We start from the raw sequence: 8,414 nt of genomic DNA, 5'->3' as shown, positions 1-8,414 counted from the left end.
CCATTTCTCCTGGGTGACTGGCTTTGACCCCTGGATCTTCTGTGCTCTGTGCACCCTTCCAGCATTGCATCAGCCCCGGGGGAATTACATCTCAGCCTGGACCTGCCTGCAGCTGCAAGGGGACCACCATGAAAGTAGGACTGCCCTTGAGGCTTTGCCCAGACTATCCAGCCCAGGGAGAGACAGGGCATGATGGAGGTGGCACTGCCACCTCTGCAGGCAGCACCGTTCTGCACAGGCTGACTGTCCCTGGGGATGGGGTTAGCTCTGCACAAATTCCCAGGGTCTAGCCCAGCTGTCCGGGCTGGCTTAAGTCTTAGAGGGAAAGGGGGTGAAGGAAGGAGCGGACAGAGCAATCTCTTGGCACAGTCTTGCTTTGCACATCGGGGAGAACCAGCCTGTGCAATTTTCTTGCCAGACAACTTGCTCCTGGTAGGATGTCGCTGAGGCCTTGAAGAAGAGATTTAGCAGGTGATTTGGCCTGAATGCAGCCATGAGACATTTCACTTCTTGTTTTCAGGGCCAAATGCTGCCTCTTTTGCCCTGCTGCAGCCCAGAGGATCCTGGCTACCTATAAGGCAATAGGACCCACCCAGCTTCTTTTGTCACTCACAAGCTCTGAGCAAACAAGCCCAGCCCTGCCCCTTGCACCCACCTTCATTCCTATAGCTCTGTTTTTGCTCCTGTTGCTCTGCACATGCCTGGGACAGCACCTCGCAGCATGTCTACTTGCACGTCCAGTGTGATGGATGGGCTCTCTGGAAGCAGCAGCCTGGCACAGGTGGGTCAGCTGTATTGGCAGGTCTTTAAAAACATCCTGGGACAGCTTAGCACTGCCATGACCTCAGAAATACTTTAACATTTCTGGTACTGAGTGTTGCACAGAAACCAAACACCCTTGCCTGAACCTGGCGGTGTTGCAGGAGGGATTGGCACCCCCATCCCCAGAGCAGCTGCTCAGACTGCCAGTCCCTCTGCCCCATGCTTCGTAGCAGCACGACTCCTCCATTTCAACGAGGAACGCAGAAATCACTAGAGATCTCCAGAAGAGTCTGTGCTGCACCCAGACAACTCTTCCAGCACATGGCAGGACCTCGGGTGTTTATAGCGACCAAATGGCAGAGCCAGAGGCATCACAGCCCGGGGCTTGAGTACATTGTACCACATTTTTTAACGTCAACAGCAAAGACAGCTCTGATGCCTTGGCCAACATGTGACCTCCGTACATCTCGCAGTGCTTTGCACAGCTTTACACACCCCTAGGCCTACAGAAGGGGAAACTAAGGCACCAAGGGATGGAGCAAGGCAGGCAAGGGTGCAGAGCCCACCTGGGTCCTGGCCACATGCCTCGTCTGCTCACGGAATCATCAGATCTTCTCTGCCCCCAGGCAAGGCCACAGAACAGGTTTATTGTCAATCAAGAGTTGATAGAAAGGAAGCTTACAAAATAAATAAATATCTATATATGCCTATATACAGTCCATGCGTACCCTGCGGACAGACCTCACAGCACGCATGCAAAAGCACTTTGAAGCACAAATTAGCGCAATCACTTATTACGAACCTCTGTGCCGGGAAGGCCCAGGCACATCTGGGCGGGCCATTCCCTAACCTCTGCTTCTTCCCCTGGAAACACTGGGGTCAGCAGTGCCATGCTGGACCTGAACACTAGCCCACTCATGGCATCCAGCTTGGCCCAGTTGCTCTGTTGTCTCTCTTCAGCTACACTGACCACTCACGATCTCCCCTCTGTGCCATCTCACTCCCATGGCTGCTGTTCTGTCAAGCTGATTTGGTTACAATGTCCCTAAGCTCTTCCCAGTCCAGTGCACTTTTACCTCCTGCCCCTTCCAGTATGAGGTCCCCAAGGGGTTCTCATCCCCAGATCTCCCAGGGGAGCCCAACCACTCTTCCCTTCACCGCTGAGGAGGCATCAAGACATTGGTCTATGCCCTGCAGCAGCTCTTGGCTAAGGGACATGGGGATTCTCTGGACACAAGCTGGGGTGCCAACTTGTTCTCAACTAGAAAAGTTGTGGGCAAGGGTGGGGAGGGGAGGGAAAGAAAAGAGCAAGGACAAGCAACAGAGCTCACCCCAAAGAGGGTGGGAACCTGAGGGACAGGGGAGATCTCTGGGCTTCTATTGCCTCAGTTTCCCTGCTCACATGCGACTCCTACTGCTTTGCAGAGGGGACAGCATGAGCTCCAAAGTGGGGAAGGCAAGGCCCTCGCTATGCAGCACCCCTGCACTCCCCACCTCTGCTGACTTTACCCCTCCAGTGCCTTTCGCTCACATACAAAGACACATGTACACATGGACACACAGACTCACACCCACACACATGCTCTATCTACGTTGCTTCATCGCCCTGAAAAGCTCCTCCAACTTCAGAGCAACGTGCAGGTCGCCTTTCACTTGCAGCCTCCCACTCATATAGGCACTCAAGGGACGAAGTTCACCCAGGAAGAGGTCCTGCAGGTCTTTCTCTGACATCTCCAGAACCACATCAGGGCTGCTCTCTGGCAATCCGCGGCCAGCTCGCCCACTGCCTATAGAACACAAACAGGTAGGAGGAGAAGAAACAGTGAACCTCAGGATGCAGGTTTGCCTATTAGAGCTTTCCCCTCACTGTTTCACATGGATTGAATTGGATCTGGTGACAGACAAGAACCTGGCAGGGTGATTTTGGAGGAAGGAGTCCTTACTGAAGAGGGAACATGGAGAAAAATTTCTCCTGCATTGCTCCACTAATGTCCTGCTTCAGTAGTTCACTTCCAAGCCCTGTCCTATTTTGTCAGAGTCACCAGGAAAACCATCACTGGTGCCTGCAAAAATCTGTGAGGGCAATGGGTGCTTTGAGGATGCCTGCCGGCATGCACATGTCCAAGGTGCTATCCACATGTGTTGCTCCATCACTACCTGCTCGAGCTGGTTGTAGACATGACCTTACACACCCAACTATGGTCCTGCAGTCCTTTAACAGTCTCACTTAGTCAGTCACAGGGACACCTGGCTGCCAAGTTTCCATTAATGCTGTCTTTCTAAATGAAAAAAAAAAAAAAAAAAAAAAAAAAAAAAAAAAAAAAGAAGGAAGAAAAAAAGAAGGAAGAAAAAGAAAAAAGAAGAAAAAAGAAGGAAAAAAAGAAGGAAGAAAAATATCCATGTTTTTAACCCAAAGCAAATTACATTTTGGATTTCCAGGGAGCATAGACTCAAGCCCAGAACTGACAAACTGCAGTGCTCGGGTGAAAGACCCCAGTGCGCCTTTCACAGAGCTAGCAAATAGGATGCTTTTGGGGCCTCCCTGCCTGGGGATCCCCTCCACAAGGAGTTCAGTGGGGTATGCAGCATGCAAAGGAGACACAAGCCCAGTACACCTTCCCATCCCCAACATGCCAATGCCAAAGAATGAAGAGCAGTGACCTGAGGAAAGGTCAATGAAATAGGTGCTCCGGGCTCCGCTCGGCAGGGTGATGTTGACCTGGTAAGATGCTCCCACCTGGCCGACTAACTGCTCAGACAGGAAGAGCTCCACAGCTGAGAGCAGCTCGTCTGCGCTGGGTTTCCTCCTGGCGCTGGCGGTGGGGATGGCAGCAGTGGGAGACTCCACCTCATTCACAATCTCCATGCTGTCTGCTGGGGACAAAGGCACAGAAATGGGGTTCAGGGGAAGCAAGAGAGGGAGTGTTTGGATGAAGGCAGGTTGGTTGACTATAGCTGGTCTGCTTGCATCCACAAGCAATGGATGCAAGAATTTCTGAAATATGGGCCAGCAGGTCATATCCTCCTCCAGCGCCCATCAGATTTCATTTTTCTACTTGCCCTGATCTTCCTGGAGCCAAAATACCTGAAGAAGTAAGATATTTAGCTAAGCCAAAGACCCACAGTTGCAGCCTATCTTTTTTCTTATTGGAAAGAACAAGGGACCTGAACAAATACATGGGTCTTGAGATCTCCTACCTTTGATTCAAAGCACCTGGCAAGAAATCTTATCATGGCTACCCCAACCAATCCCCTCTTTTTTAAACCGCGGCTAAACTCTCTACACCAAACCAGGCTGCTTCCTTCTTAGTATCATTATCAACAACACACAGTCTCTGAGCCAAATCCCACCCAAATGTTCCTTCAAACATGAGTATCGGCTGTCTCAGAAATTGCATGGCCTTCCTTGGCTTTGCCCTGATGTAAATGGTGAGATCTCAGTTGTCACAGAAACACATTCATCCCTGGAGCCCAGATTCCCACAGCTACGTTCCTGGTCTCCTCAGCAGTTTCTCCAATGTCTTATTGTAAAGTTTGTGTTGTGCTGAATGTTGTATTGAGTTGTGCCCTAGATAGTCCTCTCTGCTCTCCCTGTCGGCCTATTTGCATTGCGCTCATAGGAACATCATATCCTGGAGACTTTGACTCCTCTGTAAAACACAAGGGAAAGCACCAGCAGATGCAAAGGTCATTGGACTGGAGGGACAGACACCCACGTAACAGACAAGTGGTGGTTCTAGAGCTGGTTACCTGCCTCTGGGGTGCTGTTGGCACTGCCTGTCAGAGTGTTGCTGAAGAGATGGGCAGCCAGCTGCTGAATGGTGCTGTCGAGCCCCTCCAGCCCCGGCACTGGTGGCAGGGTGGCGAGGGGGCCCGTAATGCTCTCCTGGGGCAGCTGCAGCACGGCCTCCATGGTCAGCTCCACTCGATCTACCTCCAGGCCCCAGGACTTGGTCATGTCATTAATCTCAACCTATAGAGCCAGGAACAGAGCAAGAGATGTTGGCAGCTCAGTCCAGAGCTGGGTACAGTCAGGGAGGCCATCCTCCACAGCATCCTTGATAATAGCTTATTTTACTCTTCTGCTTCTACCTGCTTTTAGCAGTGGGGTGCTGGAAGAGATGGCCCAGTCTGGCTGCTCTCACATTCAATCATATGCCCTGAGTTGGGAGCCAGGGACAGAGAGCCACCTCTGCGTGAAGCCAGCTGCGGTCTAGCCAGGCAGCTCTGAATGGGGTTATGAAGCCCTGAGAGGCCTAACAGTGCTGTGCGTGGTCACTGAGATATACAGAGCCTGCACGCGATGGGGAGGCAAGGGCAGGCAAAGGGCTGCTTGCTTGCCCAGCTTGGATCAGAGCAGGTCAGGGCAGGAAGGACAGCTCTCTCTCGTTCCCTGTTTCCCCCTCCCAGGCTGACCCCTATCCTCCATCTCCCACGGGCACCATGGCCTAGGGTAGTGCTTTAGCAGGCAGCATGTCTGGTCTCAAAACCATCCCAGACTCACTGAGATACCTGTATATCCCAAAGACCTTCCCAACCATCATCTCTTCCTGCCCAAAGGTGGGAATGTCTTTAACCAAGCAACTCAACTGAATACTGGCCAGAGGTGGAGCCTTCCCCCCAACCCACAGATGGTCGATCTTGGAGCTCTGCTCTTCCCAGCCCTATGGACTCCCCTCACCTCTCTCCCAAACTTCCCTAGCAGCCATTTAACCCACAAGGTCTTGGCTTGACCTAGATGTGCAGGTGGCAGGGTAGTTGTTCCCCCTGCAGCGGTCCTGCTTCTCTTTCTAAAAGCTCTTTCCAGCTCGCAGTCCCTCAGTACATTTTCCCAGTGGAGAGGTAGAAGTCAAATTTAAACCTTCTGAAAACACATTGACTATTCTCTATAACCAGACCTTTTGGATATAAGCCATAGATGTACAGAGATCCGCAGTCAGAGGTTGAAGATACCTGCTCCACATTAAACACTACTACTTCTCATCTCCCTGCTTTTTGTCAGGGTTTCGCAGCCAGTTGGACTCTCTCCACATGGGGGAAACAGCTACAGTTTTCCCTTACAGTTATTTCCACATCAAGAGCCCAAGAGTTTGGGGAAAGAGTGGGAGCTCTGTGCAGGGCTAGGGCAGTCCTTACTAGCAGTTGTTCTCCAATCCGCAGCTTCTCGGCCTGGATCTCACGAAGGCTCTTCTTCAGCAGGGTCTTAGTCATGGCATTTTGCGCTGTCATACGAGTGGTGGCGATGAGGTCCTTCACCATCATGACGGACAGCACTGGGTCCCATACCCGGAACTGGACATCAGCGCCCATCGAGATGATGGCACCATCCTTGGAGGTCAGCTGTGCAGAGGAGAGTCAGGCCTGCCGCTCCTGGGCCATGATCTCTCCCCCTTTCTGCCCTGTGGCCCACCCCTTGTGTTCAGAGCCTAGGAGTAAAGATATTAACTTCTTTTCTCCTGCAGCTGCCAGCTTTACATTGCACTTGGTGCCAAGGGCATGCAAGTAGAAGTTCAAGAGACAGCTGGGTGCATGCAAGGAGCCAAGAGCCAGACCCCTTTAAAAAACAGCTGCAAAAAGCTGCTCTGGATGTTTTAGAGATATGTCCCCACCCTGTCCTGAGGCCATGGGACAGCTCACCTTGCAGGGTGGCACGTTGAAGGCCCTTGTCCTCAGATCCACTCTCTGCCAGTTATCGATGAAAGGCAGCAGCAGGACAATGCCTGGCCCCTGCGGTGCCCGGATGCGGCCCAAGCGGAAGATGATCATTCGCTCATAGGTGGGCACGATCTGGGAAGAGAACATTTAGACCAGAACAGCTGTAAAAGAGTAAATAAACCTTTAAAAAAAAAAAAAAAAAAAAAAAAAAAAGTTGCTACAGCTATCCTTTCTCTCCTGAAGGGCTTCCACCAGCACATACAGATGTCTTTAAGTCTGGTGAAGCCTGTGTGGGGTTGCCCTGGGGGCCAGATCAAGCTTGATGCTGGACCACAGAGCTGCAGTCATCCACTGCCAGTCTCTGCAGCCTGAGCCATATGCCCCCCGCAGCTGCCAGGGTGCAGGCTGGGGGAGAAGACCACTCTGTGGTCTGCCACAGATCTGTAGGGTCATCCAAGGGCAAAGCAGGCCCTCTCTGTGCTGCATAACCTGGTCCCTTCACAGCCCGCAGTGCAAAAGCACTGGGGCTGCATCTTCGGGGGGGGAGGAGAGAGAGCTGAGAATGACTCCCCCAGGACAGGTTTTACTGACCTGCTCCTCACCTTCTGTCCTTGCTTACCTTGAAGGCAAACCAGCCCGAGATGGGGAAGGTGGCAACCATCAACAAGAAGACCAAGGATGTGATAATCCCATGGCAGATCCAGGACAGCCAGCCCTGTGAGGAATCTGCAGGAGGATGAAAGGGAATGTCTGCCCCAGCTCTGATGGGCCTGTTAGCCCCTTCCCTGTTCATAAATCCCAAGTGGAGCCTCTGTCTCCGCAGGTCCTGCATCCCTTGCTCCAGCATTAATGGTGGGGAGGCCAGCAGGGTGCAGGGCACGCAGCTGGTGTGATACCCTACAGCAAAAATGACCATTGGGCCAGGGATGAAGGCAGCCTTCTTCCCTTGGCCTGGACTCACCTGCTGCATTTGAGGTCTGCCCCAGAGGGTCTTGCTTGGATCCAAATGAGAAGAAGCCTTTCTGGGCACCATAGAGCCTAATGCTGGATTGCTGGAAGCGGTCAAAGTCTCCCAAGGGAAGGGCTTGGTATCCTGACCGGCTGAACATGATGTCCCAAGCCCTGGTGTTGGTGCTTCAGCTGGGGAGGAGCCCGGCTCCCTGCACCCAGAGCCCTCTAAGCCTGTCTCTCCTCTGCCATTGAGGTGGCAAGTCCTGCGCCTGCCGCTGCTGCCCGCTGAGCACCTCTGAAGCCTGGCGCAGCCTCTGCCTCCCCCAGGAGCCCTGCCACCCTTACCAGTGCTGCAGAGCGGAGACTGGAGCACTGCCTGGTCCCCGGGAGCACGGGCAGCCCAGCAGCTCAGGCACACACTGTCCCTGCCCAACCCTCGTTTGTCTGGGGCTGCTGCAAATCTCCCTGCCCTGTTATGCAAGTCAGAAGGATGCTAGAAAAAAATACAAAAGCCAGTAACGGAGAGGGCTCTGCCAGGCCCCCCCGGGTGGCCCTGCCTGCCAGCCGCCCCTCTGCGGGGCGAGAGCTGGCCGCTGTCTCCCCAGCGAGGATGCTGCAGTGGGAAGGAGGGAGGCTGCGAGCGCTTCCTGGTTCACTCGTCATGTGGCTGCTGACGGCAGGAGGAGGAAACAGCTTGGTGAGTTTTTCTGCATGGGCCTTTCAAGGGAACTACTCCTCCAGACGCGAGGAGGACCGGATCCTCCACTGCACGTGCAGCTCAAGTGGCTCCGGAGGGCTCTCCAGCCCCATAGGGAACAGGGACAGCTGTTTTTCCCAGCAATTCCTACTCCTGTGCGGCCTTGTCACCGTGCCACAGCCCCTTATCTGCTCCAGGCCCCGCTCCCCGCACTTGCTGCCTGGGATCTCACACAGCCGCAGCTCCCAGAGCAGCTCCTGCTGCGGGTGCTACAGTGCAGCATTGCACCCGGAGGATGGGAACCCCCAGGCTTCCCTGGAGACTGGGAGACCCAGCTCAGCAGCACCCA

At 53.6% G+C, this 8,414-nt stretch overlaps 1 protein-coding gene across 2 annotated transcripts; it reads right to left on the bottom strand.

Annotated features, from left to right (window-relative positions):
- Positions 1–1,399: 1,399 nt before the first annotated feature.
- On the bottom strand, positions 1,400–8,334 carry STOML1 (stomatin like 1). Of its 2 annotated transcripts, none has more exons than XM_062583597.1 (7): positions 7,379–8,334; positions 7,037–7,143; positions 6,400–6,549; positions 5,899–6,102; positions 4,513–4,735; positions 3,424–3,636; positions 1,400–2,549 (listed from the first exon to the last, which is right to left on the bottom strand). In XM_062583597.1, the coding sequence occupies exons 1-7, from the start codon at positions 7,524–7,526 to the stop codon at positions 2,347–2,349; spliced, it is 1,248 nt and encodes a 415-aa protein (XP_062439581.1). In that variant the 5' UTR covers positions 7,527–8,334; the 3' UTR covers positions 1,400–2,346. The 2 variants fall into 2 exon arrangements, with proteins under 2 accessions (XP_062439581.1, XP_062439582.1); XM_062583598.1 differs by having other exon boundaries at positions 3,424–3,633.
- Positions 8,335–8,414: the final 80 nt, after the last annotated feature.

This window comes from Rhea pennata, chromosome 10 (genome assembly GCF_028389875.1).
Source record: "Rhea pennata isolate bPtePen1 chromosome 10, bPtePen1.pri, whole genome shotgun sequence".
Classification (NCBI taxonomy): domain Eukaryota; kingdom Metazoa; phylum Chordata; class Aves; order Rheiformes; family Rheidae; genus Rhea; species Rhea pennata.
The sequence above is the reverse complement of the archived record's forward strand: the minus strand, read 5'-3'. Positions and strand labels throughout refer to the sequence as shown.

Coding starts and splice junctions, on each gene's coding strand:
- STOML1 (XM_062583597.1), bottom strand. CDS start 7,526: ATGTTCAGCCGGTCAGGATACCAAGCCCTTCCCTTGGGAGACTTTGAC. Junction 7,144..7,378: donor GCAGACCTCAAATGCAGCAG/GTGAGTCCAGGC, acceptor ATCCTCCTGCAG/ATTCCTCACAGGGCTGGCTG. Junction 3,637..4,512: donor CAACAGCACCCCAGAGGCAG/GTAACCAGCTCT, acceptor CTTTGTCCCCAG/CAGACAGCATGGAGATTGTG.